Here is a 20,401-nt window from a genome sequence, read left to right as displayed (position 1 = left end):
TCATTCAGTTACCATAGAAATGCTACATGGGACAGTGTGTTCAACAGGACTTTGAGAAAGTCGATGAGAAGCAGTGGGAAAAGAAAATAATCATTGGGTAAAAGCAAGAGCACTTAGCAACTGATTTAATGAGGGGCACAAATGAAATGAAGGAAAATCTGGAACCTGAGTAACTGGGAAAAGGATCTCTCAGTTGAAACTCAGAAACCAGGAGAAAGAATAGGACTTGTGTTTGAAATGGTTTTTTGAGGAATACTAGTCAGTACAGTATGATGCTGGAAATGAGACTGGTGTTTAGGGAAGAGGTCAGAGCTGAGAATGTTGATTTGGTATTCATCCCCTCTGAGATAGCAACTGAAACTGGGGAAATTATGGAACTCTGTGGAATTGCTGAGAAGCTCACCAATAAAGAGGTGACAGAAAATAATAGGTAGCGAAATCTAGGGCAGCCGCTAACACTTAGGGGTATGCAGAAAGGAGATGAAGAGGTTAGAAGGATAGATAACCAGAGAGAGACAGAGACCCAAGAGAATAATGTATTTCAGTTGGCAAATACTTTTTCTAAAACCAGATATTATTTTGTAACCAGACCTAGAGTTTCTGGGACAATGACTCAGTCCTGCTGTTGTAGCACTAAAGGTGCCAGATATGTAGTAAACGACCATGGCCAAATAAAACTTTAATTATAAAGATAGGTGGCAGGGCCCACAGGGCTTAGTTTGCCTATCCCCGAGGCCAAGGGAGATGAAATTTTTAAGAAGAAGCCAGAAATGGAAGTGAAAAGGAATAACCAACAGTCTTGAAAACTGTAGAGAGGTCCAACAGCGTTACAACTGAGAACTGGACCTTGCACTAGGGAATTATAAGAACGTTATGAGGTTATTTTTTAATATAATGGTAGCAGAAGCCATTACACTGTCAAGTGCACAGACAAAAATTGGGGGAAAAATGAGTAAATTGCATATTATATCTACACATTACCAACATCCCAAGATTTACATAACTGATTGAAATTTTAAATAGTCATCTGGGGTTATGGCCATCACAGTTGCTGCTCTATAGAGGCATTAGCAGTAGCAGAAGTAAAGGAAACAAGAAACAAGGCATCATCGAAGCATTAGTAAGCAAAATGGGACCCTGGAGAGCTATTTCTAATCTTGGAGTTCACCGTCCTTTGAGTCAAGCTTTATTTACTCATGAATGTTTCTCTCACTATCTGTCTTGATGTGCTAGGAAAATAGTCTGTTTGAACAACTGATATTCTGAAACCAAATGAAGTCAGAATATCAGTTGTACAAATATATTAGGAAGGGCGCGCCACATAGACCTTGATGTAACAAAGTCCTGAGTTTTAATTGACTGTGTGTGCAGCCAGCATGAGGCGACCAAAGAGAAAAAAGCTAGTGTTGTTTTTAGAGAGTATTAATGTCATAGATGATTCCTATGTGTGTGGCTCCAGCTGAATCCCCCTATGCTCCAGGCACAGATCGCCAGAGGGATCCTTATCAAATGACACAGTTTTGTATCATGTCACCCTTCTGCTCAGTACCCTCCAGTGACTTCCCTTCTCACCCAGAGCAAAACGGAAAAGCCTCTGTCACCCTCGAAGGCCCTCTGTACTCTGCATGACCTCCTCTGCCTCCTCTCTCTGTCCTCATCCAGTTCCCTGTACTGGTTCCAGCCACAGCTTCCTTGCAGGTCCTCAGGCACAGGAAACATGTTCCTACCTTATCACCTTTGCACCTGTTATCTTCTCTGCCTAGAATGCCCCTCACCCCACAAACAAAACCCAGAAACCCTCACCTGCAAGCTTCTCTCGCTCAATTCCTTCAAGCCGTTGCTCAAGTATCTTCTTCTCCATGTGGCCTTTCCTGGCCACCATCTCAAAAATTGTCCAGCTGCCACTAAGCAACCCCATCTACTTTCCTGCTTCATTTTTCTATATGGCACTTGCTATCTGACATAGTCTATCTTTTTCTTTTTTGTTAATGATCTGTATCTCTCAGTGTGAGAGCAGGAATTTTAATCTGCCTTGTTCACTCTTGTTTCTCCAGCAGCCGGAAGACTGCTTGCTACCTCATAAGTGTTCAATAAATATCTGTTGACTAAATACATAAGCGATGTAAAGAAGTAGTAGTTTTATGTATTATCCAATGTGTGTTCCGCCTCTGTAATGGTATTTTCAGTTTAGGTATGTGTAAAAAGAAAACTGCCTAATTTGAATAGTCCAGGAGATGGTGAGAGATTTAGAAGGAGTGTTATATAAGGGAATGAGTGAAGAAGCAGTAAATTTACTGTCAGGGTAAAACAGAATGATGACTGACTACTAAGAGTCAGGCTGGGACTAAATGCTTTGCATATATTATCTTTACTCCTTAGAGCAGCAGTAGGAAGAGAAGAAACTGAAGATTCTCGGTGCAAAATCATTACCCAAGGTCAGATGCTTGCAAATGACAGGGCCAGAAGTCATCCCATGTTCCCTGAAGCCAGAGCCATGTTTTTATACTGAAGAAGCTTCATGACCCTCCTTTTTTAGAACAATTTCTGCCTAGAATGTGTTGGAGGAGGATTCTTCTACCCACTGATACTATGAATTTTTCCAAACATTCCTCCCCAAACATTCATTTTTCCCTTTTCCCGCACTCCCCCTCTGCCCTCCTTTCTAGAATAAAGCAGCAGCTCTCCTGGAAACCGGGGTTTCTCTAACTGGGACACGTTTCAGCCTTGGCAAGGCGAACAATTAGGGCATCTGCAGGTAGCAGGGAGCCTGTCAGTGGCTAAAACAGGGAGAAAAGAGGCCCATCAGCCCTGTGGCCCCTGCCTGGGCAGCCACCTCACACCTTCCATCTATGTATGGCCCTCTCCTCTCCAGTTCTGGCATGTGGAGGTGAAGAGATTCAGTATCTGCTTCTGGGATTCAATCCTGTTAGGAAATGTTAGTCTGTAAGCTTTCGTGTATGTTCTTAGATTGTTGTATTGTACACGTTTAATATTGCAACTTTTCCTTAGGAGTGGGTACATAGGCAGGTTTACTTCAACGGAAATTAGAAGACTGGTCTTTAGACAGCACGCACGCTGGGGTGAGGGGAGGTGAGAATGAATCAGTGTCCCCTGCATCTGTGTCAGTCTACTGTTACATGAGGGGAGGACAAGCAAAGTTTAAATGTCTCATGTGAGTTGAAGAGAAAAAACATGAAATATACCTTTGAGTGACTGTGCGCCAGGGAGAACCCACCCATATGAGCATCCTATCAAGTCTCAGCTAAGGAGAAGAGCTGAAAAAGTGTTCGGCCAGCGCAGTGGCTCACTCCTGTAATCCCAGCTACTTGGGAGGCCGAGGCAGGAGAATCACTTTAATCTGGAGGCGGAGGATGCAGTGAGCCAAGGTCGCACCACTGAACTCCAGCCTAGGTGACAGAGTGAGAATCCATCTGAAAAATAAGTAAATAAGTAAATAAGTGTTGTTTATCATAACTAAATGTCGCCTTAGGGCCCAAGAAGAACCTTAGCTGCGCAATACTGAAGGATCAAAGAGGATACGTCAAAAGCCGAAGCACCTGTAAATACATTTGAAAATTTTGAATTGAAAAGTAAATGATGTAGAATGCAGTAGGTAGCTTTTATGTCACTAGAACAAGGTTGGCTCTTGGGAGGAAAATAAAGAAGAACGTTGTTAAAAGTACCTAGAACGTAAAGTATAATTAAAAAAAAAAAAGAAGAAGAAGAAATGTCAAGTAGGACACATGAATGTATGGGTCTTGAGTCCAAAAAAAAAAAAAAAAAAGTAAACAAATCTAATTTTGCAGACCTTAATTGACTTTAATTTGATTCCAGAATCAGACAACAGTCTGGACCAGAAATGTTCAGAATGCTTCACCCTACTGCATGTGCAGATTATATTTATAGCCAGAGAAAAGGAGGTGACATACAGAAAATGGAAGTGAGGTACAGAGACAGCTCAATTGGTTAAAACGCAGCGTATGCCTTAATTGAATCTGGTTTCAACAGTTGGCCACCTTTGATTGACCAAAACTCAGCTACTTGTTGCAAGAGAAGGTTACGGTCTGTTTCCACATCAAGTTAGGTTACAGTTCACTATGTACAGAAGAAACTTTATGCCAAACTTAAAACATGTATAGAGGCAGCTTTAGGCCAAACTTAATTCAGTTTAATATTGTTGTAGGCTGACTAATTGTAGTTGTAGTTCATCTACATCATTGCTAGGAAATCTCTAGAAGGAGCTGGGAGAATAACCTGGTGCACTGACTTTTTATTGCTGCCGTACAACTCACCCTAAAATTTAGTAGAATAAAATAGCAAGTCTTGTCTTTTTCTTTCTTTTCTTTTTTTCTTTTTCTTTTTTCTTTTCTTTTCTGTTCTTTCTTTCTTTTTCTTTCTTTTTGTTTTGCTGTTTTGTTTTGTTTTGTTTTGTTTTGTTTGAGACAGGATCTCTGTTGCTCAGGCCTGGAGTGCAGTGGTGCAATCATAGCTCACTGGAGCCTCAACCTCCTGGGTTCCAGTGATCCTCTCACCTCAGCCTCCCAAGTAGCTGGGACTACAGGCATGTGCCACCACACTCTGCTATTTTTTTTAATTTCTTGTAGAGGTGGGGTCTCACTACATTGTCTGGGCTGGTCTCAAACTCCTGGGCTCAAACAGGCCTCCTGCCTCAGCCTCCTAAGATGCTGGGATTACAGTGGTGTGAGCCACTGCACCCAGCCTAAAACAGCAGGTATTTTATTTGCTCAAAGTTCTGTGAGTCAGAAATGTGGCATGTGTTTAGCCAGAAAGTTTTTAAGCAGGTCTCACCTGGGGTCACTCATGGTGTAGTCATCTGGCGACTGTAATGTAGCTGGTGGGTCTAAAATGGCTCACTGACATGGCTCGCAGTGGGATTGGCTGCCTGCTGAGCAGCATGTCTCTTATGGACTCTCCCGGGCTTCTTCACAAGGTGACTAGGTTCTAAAAACAGCAAGAGAAAAGGGGAAAGCCAAGGTACAAGCTCTTTTCAAGCCTCTACTTGTGTCACATTTGCTAATGTCCCGTTGATCACATCAAGTCTTAGAGCCAAGCCCAGAGTCATTATTGAGAAGTGGCCACATCAGGGCATGGATACAGACAGACATGATTTATTGGAGGGATCATTACAGTAACAATCTACCATAGGGGCGTATTTGAAAATCAAAGTAAATCAGTTGAACTTCAGGTGTTGGGTTCTGAAATTTTCTCCCCAGGATTTTGACACATGGAATGAAACTCACATAGGATTCCAGAACACCTCCAACTCTGAGGATTGACACCTCTACCAGCAGTGGCTGCGTTACCCAAAACTGATCCCTTTTTCATTAAAGAGCAATAAAATCTTCAGTGTAAATTTTTTTCAGGTGTTTATAGATCACCTCCTGTTCTCTTACTTACAGAAGTTGATATTTTTTTGTTTCTGGTGTCCAGGTAACTTTCTTTGGTCTTTAAATGGGCACCCCAGAGAATCAGTCCTTCCTAAATGGGCTGAGATGCTCAAAGACTGATGGAGGTTAACTAGGGTTGATGTCCCTATTCTACATTTAATAAAAATAGAGTGGAATTATGCAAGTATGTAGATAAGCTAATCATCTGACCTAATCAGCAATGCAGATTTTGAAAAGCCTTTCTAATTACTTCCTCAGCTTGGCTGAAGGTATGGGTAAAAAGAGTTTCACAGCATGATGGTAGCAGATGTATTTCATAATATTTATTGAAAATATTGGAAAGAAATCCTCAATTATGCTCCTGAAAAGTACATCAAAAAGATATCATATTTAACATATTTTAAACTTTCATTAAGATATAAACATAACATAATTAGATGATCATGTAACAACTCTCACGCAAGGTTTTGGAATCTTTCATACAATTAGACTTTAACTTTCAGAGCCAGATTGCTCATGGTTAACTGCCTCTATCTTCCTTGAGTTGTATTATTTACTATAAGAGCTCTAGTTGTCTTAGACAAAATGGGACTATCAGAATATTTTCTTTTTTCTTGGCTGTTTGCAAATTTGGTACCTTGGCAAAGGCGTCGTAGTGCATGATGTTTCAACAACTTTAAATGTTAAATTGTTGACATTTACAGGTATATGCAACACCACACAATATGTGATTTGGAAGCTTAGATAGATCTGATATTCATTTTTCTTGGCTGGCTTTGAATAGTTGGAATGACTGTTAAATGAATCATTCTAGAACAGGATTGCCCCCAAAGAAGCTATCTATGAATTCCTAACTGAATTCATATTATTACACAAAGTCATTCCTGGATCCTACATTCTTTTAGTGTTGGTTGTTCATCTTGACCTTCCATTCTGTCAGCTGCTCATTATCTTTCCAGTACATTCCTTTTAATATAAGTTAGCCCGAGCCAATTTCTGTTGCCTACAGCCAAAATAAATCTTAAGTGATATGGTTCCTTCAAGTGCCCTTCCAGTGACTGAGTAGTTAAGCTCTCTGTTACCAGATGGTGATGGAACTGGTTGCTTTGCCCCACGATTTCTCCAACATCCCTCTTCTAGTGGAACTCCTCCAGAGATCAGATGGCAAATAAACAGTCTTTTTGTCTCATAGCTGGTGGTACAAAGAAAATATTCAAAAACTCTTAATGAATATTATTGCCTAATTCCTAACATTTGAGGAGGTAGAGAGTCATATGACAGTTAATTGGTTTTTTGTTGTTGTTGTTGTTGTTGTTGTTGTTTTGTAAGACAAGGCCGGAAAATATGGATAATCTGGTGTGTGACAATTTCCTTGTTAGCAATGTTGAAATGAGAGCATAGTTGCATAGGAGCTGAAGGTCATAAACTGTGACACCTTTATATGTCCAAACTCTTAAATCTCTAGATCAGTTCCTCAACCTGGGTACTTCTGCCATTTTGAACTGGTTCATTCTTTGCTGTGAGGGGCTGACTGTCCTGTGCATGGGGGAATGCCTAGCAATATCCTTAGCCTCTGCCGACTAGATGCCAGTAGCACCCTCCCTGCCCCCCACCGCAAGTTGTGACAAACAGTAATGTCTCTGCATGTTGCCAGGTGTCTCTTGGGAGGCAAATTTGCCCTTGGTTGAGGACCACTACTTTATATTATTTGAATTATCTTCTTTTAAATTTAGTATTTACCAAACACTTCCATTGTGCAAAGCACATTTTGGTATATTATAGGCAGGATGTGTGTCAAATACACGGGTGCACACGAGGTTGACTAGATATAAGTTCTTTCCTAACCAAGTGTAGTTAGAAATGTAATGAAATATGTTGAAACTGTCTAGATATAGTTTTTCTAGCCAGACTGTAAATAGTAGACACAATCATCTGAAGTTGCCATTTAGTGGGTAAAAATGGTGCATTCTCAGCAATTCCACATGGTTCAATGTAATGTATGATATACAGTAACCAAAAAAAGTGATTTGAGACCAAAAAAAAAAATGAAATTATGAAATGTACCCAAATGTCATTGTGACCATGATTTCACTTGCATTTTGCCTTCCCCCACAAGCAGTGGTGGTTTTAGAACTCTTAGGCAGCCATACATTTAACAGTGTGGGTGTGTAGCTCATGTGGTACTTTTCATTGAAAAGATATGCCTAGTTTGTGCTCGAAGCGAGGGCTGATAGAAATTCTGGGCAGTGGTTGCTAAATCTATTCATAGGGAAAAGGGGGTGGAAATGAAATCTAATTTTTAAAAATATGTGTTAAGGTATGTTGACAGCAACCCAAGGATCTGATAGTCTTGGCCATCAGGGGTCAGAACATTGTGCCATTTCCTGCTTTGGCAAATTCACGGTGGGAGAAGAATCATATCTGGAAGTGGCTTTTTGAAAAATAAAATCAGGATAGAGTTCAGGAGCACTGTTAGCACATATAAACAAGATTTCTAAAATGCTACCACTTCTGCCATTTTTATGCCTTCAAATCCCACCTTATAGTCATAATGAACTTGGAAACAGTGATTCACTGAAGTAAGAAAAGTATGTATACTTTCTTTTAGTCACGCAAACCCTGTTCTTCTTTTATCTTATTATGAGAGCTATAAGCAACTAATATCTCCTTTCCGCATGCTCTCTACCTTCCAGGGAGAGTGCTAATGAGCAGTGAAATGGCTAGAGCTCTGGCAGCGGAAGCAAGGAGGAGGAGAAACCAGAGGGTTGAACAGTGGCTCAGGAGCTACGTAATCAGCTTTTGACCACTCAGGAGTTGGTAATATTGTGGATTTTATAGTTTCTATTCTATGATCATACCCTGAAACTCTAGAGAGCTGGTATAGGTTTTGTAAATCCAATGAAGGGGAAAAGAATAAGTACTCAGAACATAAAATGTGGAGCTTTCAGTAATTCCTGTGATGTCTAAAGAATTCCGTTTGCTTGATATGCACAGAAGAGAAGTTCCATGCTTGATGTTGGTCCAGGACAAGGTTAACTTTCTGCGCACTGATTTTAATTCATTATATATGCCTTTTCTCCCCAGCACAAATGGACCCCCGAGGCCTATCTCCCAGACAAAGTAAAAGTGACAGTGATGATGATGACCTGCCAAATGTGACCTTAGATAGCGTTAATGAAACTGGATCTACGGCCCTTTCCATAGCCAGAGCAGTACAAGAGTAAGTATCACATTCACAGGATGAAATAAGAATTGCCAAGGTGTTCAATGGATAATGGAAACTGCAGCGTCTCCTGTCCCCCAGCCGTGTCATTCTAGCTGTGAACTGGCATGAATGTCAGCAGCTTTTCATTCAGCTGAATGGTCTTTGGGAGATTAGGGCAGTGAATGGAGTGTTTTAAAGAGTTGGAAATTCATGCTTTGATGAGATATAAGACCTCTGTGCATCTTTTCTAATACCTCCTGCACCCTTCTGAACTCTGCAAAAAAAAAAAAGTTGTTCTTTTTGAACGTCACTACTTGATTATCATCATCATTATTACACAAAGTCAAGGGAAATATGGCAAGTATTGTTATCTTGTTTTGCTAGGAAATGACAGAATAGCTTTTTAGACGATTTAAATTTGGAAGGTAATATGTTCATCCTTTGAAAAATAGAACTCATATATGATTTTTAAATGAATCTTTTCTCTCTCCTTTTACCTGGACCATAGGGTTAGATTTCAACCCTCGTTTATTGAAACTAGCTGCTTTTCTATCAGTCAACTTTGTACCTAGAATTGAACCTAAACAATTGAAAAAAAAAAAATCCGTGTATTTTTTTATAGAATAATTTTTTCAGCTTCATTGATGTCTAATTGACACATTAAACTATATATATTTAAAGTATATGTGCTGATTTAACATACATGTACATAGTGAAATGTTTACCACAATTAATTAATACATTCATCACCTTACATAGTTGTCTTTTTTGTGTGTGAGAATGCAGAAGTTCTACACTCTTAGCAAATTTCAAATTTCAGGTATACAGTACAGTATTGTTAACTGTAGTCACCTTGCTGTATATTAAGTCCTCAGAATTTATTCTTCTTCGATCTGCAAATTTGTACCCTTTGACCAGTATCTCCTCTTTTCTCTGACACCCCAGCCTCTGGTAGCCACCTTTCCTCTCTGTTTATGAATTCAACTTTTTAAAAAATCTTCCACATATAAGTAGTGTCATACAATATGTGTCTTCTAAAGAGTAATTTTTAATAACATAATATTGAAGATGAGGAGGATTTAAATAGCCACTGTTATTGCTGACACACTTGTTAATGAACAGTTCACTCAAAATTATCTTAGTTACCTTTACGTCTCTTCAATCAGTTTATTTTCCCCAAATGTTGATTAAATACCTACTTTGTTCTATTCATTAGGCTTTGACATTAAAAAAATAATGAAAGAGAGCCTTGGTATTGCATTTCAGAATTCACAGCATAAGTGTATGTCTGTGTGTATATAAAATGAATAATATATCTATGTTATAGAGATAATATGTATTATATGTTGATATTGTATATGAATATACATATAATACATCAGAGAAAACAAGATATAATGGATCTAAAATGAAATGTGGAGTCAGATCTGGATATAAATTTCCACGCAAGCTCTTAATAGCTGTGTGACTTTTGGCAAGTTATTTAATCACTCTGAGATGAGAAGAAAATCAGAATAGTTACCTGACAGGACTATTGAGAAGGTTTTGATATAGCTATGAGGTATGAAAAGTAAGTCACAAAGTTTGGTATATAGAAAGCTTCAGTTATTGGTGAAATTAATATTATTAGTGATAATAATAGTAATTAGTAATAGTACTAGTAGTAATAGTACTAGTGCAGTAGTTTAATTTATAACTACAAGGAAATATAAGTACAGCAGGTGTCATTATTCTGATTTTATAAATGAAGAGACTAAGGATCAGAGGTTAATGACTTTTCTAGTCACATAATAAATGGTAACAAGACAAAGTTTAGAACTTTCAGCTCCAAAAACATCTTTTTCTAGAGTGCCTATAAATCTGTTACCAGTAGTAGTATTCTACTTGAGCACTTATAAAAACATTGTTTTTACGCCTGTAATCATAGCACTTTGGGAGACCAAGGCAGGAAGATCATGAGGTCAGCCTAGCCAACATAGTGAAACCCCATCTCTACTAAAAATACAAAAATTCGCTGGGCGTGGTGGTGGGCGCCTGTAATCCCAGCTACTCAGGAGACTGAGGCATGAGAATCGCTTGAACCTGCGAGGTAGAGGTTGCAAGTCAGCTGAGATCACACCACTGTACTCCAACCTGGGCAACAGAGTGAGACTCCTTCTAAAAAAAAAAAAAAAAAAAGAAAAGAAAAAAAATGTTTATCTCCTACTTGTTTTGGTCAAATAACTTAGTTTCTCCAAAGCAAATGTTAACTTGAGCCAGCATAGACACTGAATCCAAGAGATTGCTGAGATCTTCCTCATCCCTGACTCACCACAGTCAGCACAGTGATTCTGATTTTGTGTGAGCTAAATCCTAAAATTGAGGAGTCTGTGTTCTCGTCTGTGTATTTAGACTAAATGATGATAAGTTTCAATTCTGAGATGAGTACGTTTCACAGACATTTTAATCACATTGTTTTCCTGCATCATTCTAATGTGTATTTAATTTGTGTGTGTGTGTGTGAGATATGTGTGTGTGTGTGTCTTTATAAATATATGCATTTCTTGTAAATTAAACTTTAAAGTTTGAAACTGTGGTGACTAAAATCTAAAGTATGCTTACGGCCGGGCACGGTGGCTCACACCTGTAATCCCAGAACTTTGGGAGGCTGAGGCGGGTGGATCACGAGGTCAGGAGATCAAGACCATCCTGTCATAAATAAATAAATAAATAAATAAAGTAAAATTAAATTAAAAAGTATGTTTACTCCATTTAGGGCTTATATAGCAAATAATTATACTGACTTCTTAAATATAACTATTTTTGTGCTTTTAATAGTATGTGCTTATTATATATTAGTATATTTAAATGTGTAACTATTTAATAGAAACCTCAGGAACTGGAGCTTAATTTTCAACATAACCTTTCTGATTTGCTTGTTTTTTTTCTTCTTCTTCTCGCTCTGTCACCCATGCTGGAGTGCAGTGGCACCATCTCGGATCACTACAACCTCTGCTTCCCAGGTTCAAGTGATTCTCCTGCCTCAGCCCCTCGAGTAGCTAGGATTAAAGGTGCCTGCCACCATGCCCAACTAATTTTTGTGTTTTTTGTAGAGACAGGGTTTCACCATGTCAGCCAGTTGGACTCGAACTCCTCACCTTAAGTGATCTGCTCGCCTCAGCCTCCCAAAGTGCTAGGATTACAGGCGTGAGCCTCTGCTCCCAGCCTCCACATTTTCAAGTCACAGTATATTATGTAATTGTGCAAATGCATGTCTTTATTATTATTACAAAAGTTGCATGTGTATCATGGGAGGTGCCAGATTCATTATACATGTCAGTGTTTTCATTAAACGATTTAGTAAAGAATACACTGAGCTAACAACTGGGAAGTCCTAGAATGCCAGGACCCATTGATAGTTAATGAGTCATCATTCAAGACTGAATGTGCATGTGTAAACACTGGGAAGTGTGTGATGAAGCAAAAAGAATGTTCCGCAGAAACCTCTTAAATGTAGATACATAAATCTTTGAAAACTAATAGTAATATATTAAAATTTTATTCTGAAATAAATATATAATAGTTACAGATTTTTTTAAAAATTCTTTACATAGGTCAAATGGCAAGTGTTGAGGGAAGTCAATATATTTTAAAATTTTATTAAATATAAAAAATTTTTTAATTCTGTACATAGGTTTACCCAAAGTTAACTTTCAGTGTGCACAATTATGAACTTCTCTTTCTGCTTTTCTGCTAGTTTATCCTTTATTAATTCATCAATATGACTATTTCACCATTAATTTCTCTTTCCTCTTTTTCTGTTTGTCTTTCGTATTTTTTTGACTTCTGTACACTCAAAGGCTGTCAACAACAAAAACATCCCCAAACATTTCATTATAATATGATCAATAAACTTAATGTATTAAATAACAAAAGGATAAAATATCAGATTAGCATGTAAAAAAATGAAAACATTTCAGAAGATATCTGTGGATCTCTCTGTTTCCTGTACTTGAAGAACTTTTCTAAGAGAGTTAGGTTGAGAAGGATGGCAGCAGGTAGGGAGGTGATAAAATCCAAAGTTTTCTATATATTAGAGGCAGCACATTTTAGAAACCCTGGGCAACTAATTCACATTTGTCTTTACAATTAAAGATCAAAGGAGTCATGGTCTAAAAAGGATTCAAACATTTGCCTCTTATTTCCTTGGCCATCAGTAGAGTGTTAGGTAAGGGAAGGGGGAAAATGAGAAAGGAAAGGGATATGAAGGAAGATTGACACCAGAGAGGGTGAAATTGCCTTGCCCTGGGCCAGCCTTTCTGCTGTAGGCCTCTGACAAGATGCTAAACCACAGGTAAATATCTCTAACTGAAACGCTGCTTGTCTCCTTCCCCATTCTTGCTCCTAGTCTTGCCTCATGCAATAACTGTTCAAGCTTAGGTTTTTAATTTGGTGCCTTACTTTGTTGACATTAGTGTATTTATATAGCATGAACATTCCTGAGCTAGTAAATTATTTTTCTTAAATGTCTGGTGTGTGTTTTACTGGTTTTTAAAACGAACTTTAAAAAATGTTCCCGTTGATTTCATATGCAGAAATTGTTAAGCAAGATGCATCTACCCACCCCATCCACCACTGCAAATATTCAAATATGCCTGCATTCAAATGAAAAAAACCACTGCTTAGTGGCTACAGCAGCAATCTGAATCGACCTCTGTTTGCACAGATTTATGTAGTGAGTCTACAAACTGTATGCGTGAACTGATCATTTCAGCCATTTTCATTAATTAACTTGACTCATTTATCCACTCAGGATCAGTAAATTTAGATAAATTGGAAGAAGCAGCCACAAAGAGACCCACAGTCGGGCTCTGCATTTTTTCTATTTCAATTGTGTAGATACCATCCAAGTCAAAAATCATGTATTCAGTGATTCTGACAAAGACAATTTCCTGCAGATTTTAGAACATCTGTTTTGTTTTGGTCTTTTTTCCCCCCTCCTTGATGATAAAATAGGGTGGGGTCATTACCCTTAACAACTTGACAAACATAATTATGAAATAAGTGTTTGGAGAAAGAGAGGTAAAGGCACATGATAAGAGCAAATGATTATATTTAACTCTAATCCTAGAAAAAATAATGATGTCTTTTAAATAGGTAAATCTAAAGCCTCTGATTTTTGCTCCCCTTTTTCTTCTTTCTAATTCCAAACATTCATAATGTTCATTTATTGATGCAAGTAGAAGAATCAAGTTCCACCAAACTCCAGCTAATAACATCTGAGAGAGAGCACTCCTTGGAGGAATTTCTGTTTTACTAGGAACAAGCTAAGGGATGTGGGTATAATTTCAGTAAGACTGAAGAGGGGAAGCATGGGGTGAAACGTGGAGGAAAAGATACAAGATGCTAAGGAGATATGCCTGTTTCCCAGAATTAGTCCTTTCGGAACTGGTGAATTGCATGTTGCTGCTTAAGTTACTCTGTATCTGAGTAGTAGTCTACTCTCTGATTTTGATTACAGTGCTCAATCGATAGTGGTGGTAATCAGGGATGTTAGCGTCCCAGATAACTGCACCTGTGAAGAGGGTATTCTTTTTAAATGGTTCATTGTCAATTACATTTAAGCTAATTAAAGCACTTCCTTGTCGTTCTCTCCCTGTTTTTATTATTATATGGCTTATATGAAGTGCTCATCGTCTTAAAGAAAAACTAGCGAATTTCTGGAAATGTGTAGTCCTATCTTTGGTACTTTTTCACATAAATGTTCTTTGAAAGAACAGATACGGTAGCAAGTTAGATATCCTATTGCTTCCTCAGACTTCTCTTATTGCTAGTTTGAATGTTATGATTTTGTTTTTGTTTTTGTTTTTGTTTTTTTGAGGTGGAATTTCAATCTTATCACCCAGGCTGGATTGCAATGGCACGATCTGTGCTCACTGCAACGTCCGCCTCCTGGGTTCAAGCAATTCTTCTGCCTCAGCCCCTCAAATAGCTGGGATTAATAAGCATGAGCCACCACACCCAGCTAATTTTTGTATTTTTAGTAGATGAGGTTTTACCATGTTGGCCAGGCTAGTCTCGAACTCCTGGCCTCAGGTGACATACCCACCTCGGCCTCCCAAAGCATTGGGTTACAGGTGTGAGCCACCATGCCCGGCCATGATTCTTAATTTAGAAAACTGTATTTAACAATCGAAGAAAGTTAGAATCTAAGGTGGTTTTTTATATTATTATTTATTTGTCTTGTTTTAAACTCCTTGCACAGTTACTTAACACCCCTCCTGTTTTTCTTAATCTTCTCATGTATGATGGTGTTAAGGTCTTTTAAATCACAGTAGAGAATAGTAGAAGAGATGAGGAATAAAGGGAAAACAAGAACTGTTACTGAGAGGCAACTTTTTGGCAGATTCTATGCAAACTCATGTAATTTTCATGTAATTTGCCCCACGATCCTGTCTGTATCCTACAGATAAAGAAACGGAGGCCTGGAGAGGTTTCTTGTTTCCCCAGAGGTCTCAGAGGTTTTCTTTTTTTTTTTTTTTTGCAAGTTCATATTCAGTCCCAAGGTTGTGTAACTACAGACCTACATTCCTTTATGAAGGGGAAGCTCCCTTCCTGTGTTTTCATGTTGTGCCTTTAAAATCTCTAAAGCAGCTGGGTGCTGTGACACACACCTGTGTTTCCAGCTACTCAAGGCTGAGACAGGAGGATCAGTTGAGCCCAGAAGTTCAAGACCAGCCTGTGCAACACAGTGGGACCCCTCCTCAAAAAAGGAAGAAAGGGCTGGGCACGGTGGCTCACGCCTGTACTCCCAGCACTTCGGGAAGCCGAGGTGGTTGGATCACCTGAGGTCAGGAGTTTGAAACCAGCCTGGCCAACATGGTGAAACCCCATCTCTACTAAAAATACAAAAATTAGCCGGGCATGGTGGCAGGTGCCTATAATCGCAGCAACTCAAGAGGCTGAGGCAGGAGAATCGCTTGGACCCGAGAGGCGGAGGTTTCAGTGAGCCGAGATCATGCACTCCAGCCTGGGCAACAAGAGCGAGACTCCGTCTCAAAAAAAAAAAAAAAGAAAAAGAAAAAGAGAAAAAAATGGCAGGGTACAGTGGGTCATGCCTATAATCCCAACATTTTGAGAGGCCAAGGCAGTATATTACTTGAGATCAGTAGTTGAAGACCAGCCTTTCTCTGGTGAAACCTCATCTCTACAAAAATATGAAAATTAGCTGGGCTTGGTGGTGGGCACCTGTAATTCCAGCTGCTGGGAAGGCTGAGGCACAAGAATCACTTGAATCCAGGAGGTAGAGGTTGCAGTGAGCCAAGATCGTGCCCCTGCACTCCAGCCTGGACGACAGAGCAAGACTCCATCTCAAAAAGAAGAAAAAAAACTTTATGCCTTAACTATATTAAATTAGCAGAATTTTTTAGCTTTGGACACCAATACACGTACAAGTTGTGTAAAACAATTGCAGTCTTTTTCCTTCCCCCTCCCTCCCTCCCTCCCTCCCTCCCTCCTTCCCTCCCTCCCTCCCTCCCTCCCTCCCTCCCTCCCTCCCTCCCTCCCTTCCTTCCTTCCTTCCTTCCTTCCTTCCTTCCTTCCTTCCTTCCTTCCTTCCTTCCTACAGTGCCTCTGTCGCCCAGGTTACAGTGCAGTGGCGTGATCTCAGATCACTGCAAACTCCTGGGCTCGAGCATTTCTCCCACCTCAGACTTCGAGTAGCCGAGACTACATGTGTGTGCCATGACGCCAGCTAATTTTTGTATATTTAGTAGAGACAGAGTTTCACCATGTTCCTCAGGCTGATGTTGAACTCCTGGGCTCAAGTGACCCTCCTGCCTCGGTCTCCCAAAATGTTGGGATTGTAGGCATGAGCCACCACGCCCAACATTAATTTTAAAACTTCTGATCTTCAAATCCATTGTTACTTTAATATAATTTGGTTTAGGGAGAAATAATATATTAAATACATTCTCTGATACATAAAAAAAGAATTCAGCTATAAATCTCAACATTACATTGAAATGTAAAGAAATAAAATGTAAAATATTAGAGTGCTTTTGAATAAACTTTATTATTGCTAATATTCAAAGAAAATCTTGGGAAAAAGTCTGAGAGTTAAAAGGGTACTGAGTCAACTTATTTTGCACCCTTTGATGGAAAGACTTGAGAATGTTTGGGCCATGTCTCTTCTCTGCTGACAAGAATTAAGTCAGCTGCATTGATTGTGTTCTGAGACAAAGCCCAAGAAAGCTCACATATTTGGTTTCTAATTTCAGTGTTAAATTATTTCAATTTTGCTCTTAGATGCTTCCCATAATCCTGGCACATTAAAAGATGCTTCAATTTTATTTAACAAGCCTAGTAGTTTTGGGACACCTTTAAATCCTCGCTTCAGCGACTACGAAAGAAAGACTCTTTGACTCAGGTATCTAGGTGGAAGTCAGCTCTGTTAGTGACTAAATATCGTGCCTGTTGTGGTGCTGCTGGTGGGTGTATGGGGGTATTCGTTCTTGCCAGGGGAGATAAATGCTGTTAGGCTGCTCTTTTTTGAAGGAGGTCAGAAAAAGCTTTGATTGATTGTGAATGACTGTAGATAAAACCTAAAGTATATGCTTTGCCATTATCAGTCCACCAGTCTTCTAAGCTTCAAAAAATTAAAAATAGTGACCACTTAGTAACCCAGTCCGTGGGTATTTAGGAGCCAGATGGAGACCATATGCCCATACATATTCCTTTTTATCTGCTGTGGTGGGACCGTGTTGGTCCCTCTTCAATTAAAAAAAAAAAAAAAAAAAAAAAAAAAAAAAAGCGTAATGAAGTTTGGCTAATCATTTAATATTTGAATTGTTTCATGAATTGCCAACACGAAGTCGTATATTCTTTCAAAGAGTGATTAATTCATTTATTCAACTCTTTGTTACATGCTGGAGATACAGAATGAATGACTCATAGTTCTCACCCTGAGGAGCTCAGAGTCAGACTTTATGGGATGAACTAAAGTCTAATGGGATAAAAACATTAAGTGCTGCCATGAGAACAGAGGGGGTGACATGTAACTCTGATTGGGAAAGGTAAGCGCACTGGCATGTGGAGGAGTGTATAAGGTCATAATGACTGGTGCACAAGTGAGTGAGGAGGCGAGATGGAGATGCAGCTCCTTGGAGAGGTAGGTCAGGATTGGAGAAGGAAAGATGAGTTTATTCTTTAGACAATACGAACCCAACCCACTGGTGGTTTTTTAGTGGAAATGGCATGATCAACTTTGTGTTCTACAGATACTCGTCTTAAGGAAACTGGGTATGGTTATACAGATTGAGGACTGTACACCCGAAAGTATGCTATTTACATCATCTTGGAGATGACTAGTGTTACTTAGGTGTCCACAACCTCCAAAATTGGACACAGGAATTTATGGTACAACGCATGTGTATGTATGTGTGCACGTGTTTGTGCATGCCTGCGTGTGTGTGTGTGTGTGACTCTCCAGTATGTTGGGCTGCTCAGAGGGCAGATAACATGTCCTAGCCTTCTTTGTATCTCCAGAGCTAGTACTGTATCCACCAGACACTGCTTTTAAACACTAGAAAAGCATCGGATAAAACAGACAAAAATCACTGATCTCGTGGTGCTTAATATTCTAGTGGAGGGGGTGGGAGGAGAGAGACAGTAAGCATATGATTCTGTAATAAGCATGTGATTCTTCTGTCCCTGGAGAAGGTAAGTGATGTGGTGGTGGAGCAGGAAGGATGTGGGGACTGGGCAGTGTGGAGGTGGTAGGCAGGGTTTGCTATTTCATAAGCGGTGTTCGGAGAAGAACTCTGATAAGATTACATTTTAGGAGAGACTTGAAGGTGTAGGAGGTCAAACCACATGGACAGCTAAAGGAAGAGCATTCCAAGCAGAAGGAATAACAAGTGCAGAGGCCCTGAGGCGGGAGCTTTCTGCAATGGGTAAATGAACAGTTTCACTGACCAACTGAAGAAGATTCATTATAATTCCTTAAACTTATAGAAGAAACTGAACTTCATAGAGGCCAACTGAATAGTCTAGCATCAAATCCCTAGGGAGAAGTCAGACCTGAATCTCTTCATCTACTCTTGCTTTTTCCTCTTGTTGTTATAAAAATTCTGTTTATTTAAAGGAATCTGTAAATACTTGTTTAACCAAAACCAAACAAACAAAAAACCATGCAGAGCAAATTTTTCTTTCAAAACCTTTGTTTGCTTTGTACTTCTTTTAGGCATAGGTTCTTGAAATCTAGTTATATACATGTATAGATATTTGTTCTGAGAAATATTTTAATTGTTTACCAAAAACAATAAAATGTCCATATTAGTGTACATGTTACTATTGGTTATCATACCAATTTGTGTTTGAATCAGTTTATTCTTTCAAAGTGATTTTATGCTGGTACATACCTGTATATCCCATGGAATATAATGGAGCCATAAAAAAGAATGAAATTGTGTCTGCTGCAGCAACATGGATGCAGCTGGAGGCCATTATCCTAAGCTAATTAACCCAGAAACAGAAAGCCAAATACCACATGTTCTCACTTATAAGTGGGAGCTACATAGTGGGTACTCATGGACATAAAGATGGCAACAATAGACACTGGGAACTACTAGAGGGGGAGGGAGGGCAAAGGTTGGAAAATTAACTCTTGGGTACTATGCTTACTAGTTGGGTGACGGGATCAATTGTACCCCAAACCTCAGCATCACACAGTATACCCAGGTAACACATCTGCACATTGTCACCCGTAAATCTGAAATAAAGGTTGAAATTATAGAAACAAAATAACAAAAATTAAAATTAAAAGGTGATTTTTTGAAGAACATCTTATTTTTCTCTTCAATAATGTGTTAAATATCTCCTGATGAGTCAAAAATAACTATTACACTGGAAAGTTTTAATATATGACTAGTGTCTTCTAGCAGTCATTAAGTACTTTTTTCCCTAAAAGTTGATGCAACTTTAGTGCCAAGTGACAATTTATCCTGGTGTTTTTTTATGCATGAGTCTTCTTGATCATTAAAAGATGTGTATGAAAGCTACTACACAGATGTTGCTATTTTGAAAGTGATTTATGTCTCTCATTTTTATGGTTGACATTTTATACTCTACGCATAATGCTAAACAATCAATTTGACAGACACTCCCCTGCTAAATCGAATATCTTCTGATATAGGTATAAACAGACTTTTTTTTTTAAGCCTACTTAACAACTTGGAAACTATTGGGTTCAGTGTTGATTTATTGTTTAAACTGCCATGCCTCATTCTAAAGTGAATTTATTACTTCTTGGTCATCAATTTGAAAAATAGAACAAACTTTTGAAAACTAAAGGTTTTGTTTTTACTTTTGTTTTTTAAGTAGGGGATTCCAAAATTACACCTTGGATAGAATTGATGAGCCACTTACAGTTTGAAAGTGACTATTTATTTTTCCTACTTTTAAATTATGTTGAAATTTTTTTAGTGTCAGTTATTTCTAAGAACTCATAACTTAAAAATGTAATGGTATTTAATGTGGTCATACAATGTATTCCAAACCAATTGCAAGAATTAATTTGCTTTCATTTTTTTGACATACTTCACCACGTGATATCTTCTTGTAGCTTTTTTCTTGCTGTATGTTCTACCTATAATCACATTGCAAATTTATGTGTGTCGTTTATACTTCTCATAGATATTTTTCTAATGGGTGTAACTAGTGAGCGTAGGTAGTCATTTCTCATGCATTTTTTATGTGTGTTGACATAGATACTTGGTGATAATGTTGAAATATTAATAAGTTTCACTAC

General features: G+C 38.7%; 1 protein-coding gene across 6 annotated transcripts in view; it reads left to right on the top strand.

The window, feature by feature from the left end:
* Positions 1–20,401, top strand: part of KLF12 (KLF transcription factor 12) — a 460,616-nt gene that overhangs the window by 319,223 nt on the left and 120,992 nt on the right. For all 6 annotated transcript variants that reach the window (XM_038007736.2, XM_073014388.1, XM_073014391.1 and 3 more), the window contains one exon: positions 8,493–8,628. In XM_038007736.2, coding sequence (XP_037863664.1) covers positions 8,493–8,628 — 136 coding nt within the window. The remainder of the gene's footprint in view (positions 1–8,492; positions 8,629–20,401) is intronic.

The sequence above is a fragment of the Chlorocebus sabaeus genome, chromosome 3 (assembly GCF_047675955.1).
Source record: "Chlorocebus sabaeus isolate Y175 chromosome 3, mChlSab1.0.hap1, whole genome shotgun sequence".
NCBI lineage: Eukaryota > Metazoa > Chordata > Mammalia > Primates > Cercopithecidae > Chlorocebus > Chlorocebus sabaeus.
Note: the sequence above shows the minus strand (reverse complement) of the source record. Positions and strands in the feature narration are given on the sequence as shown.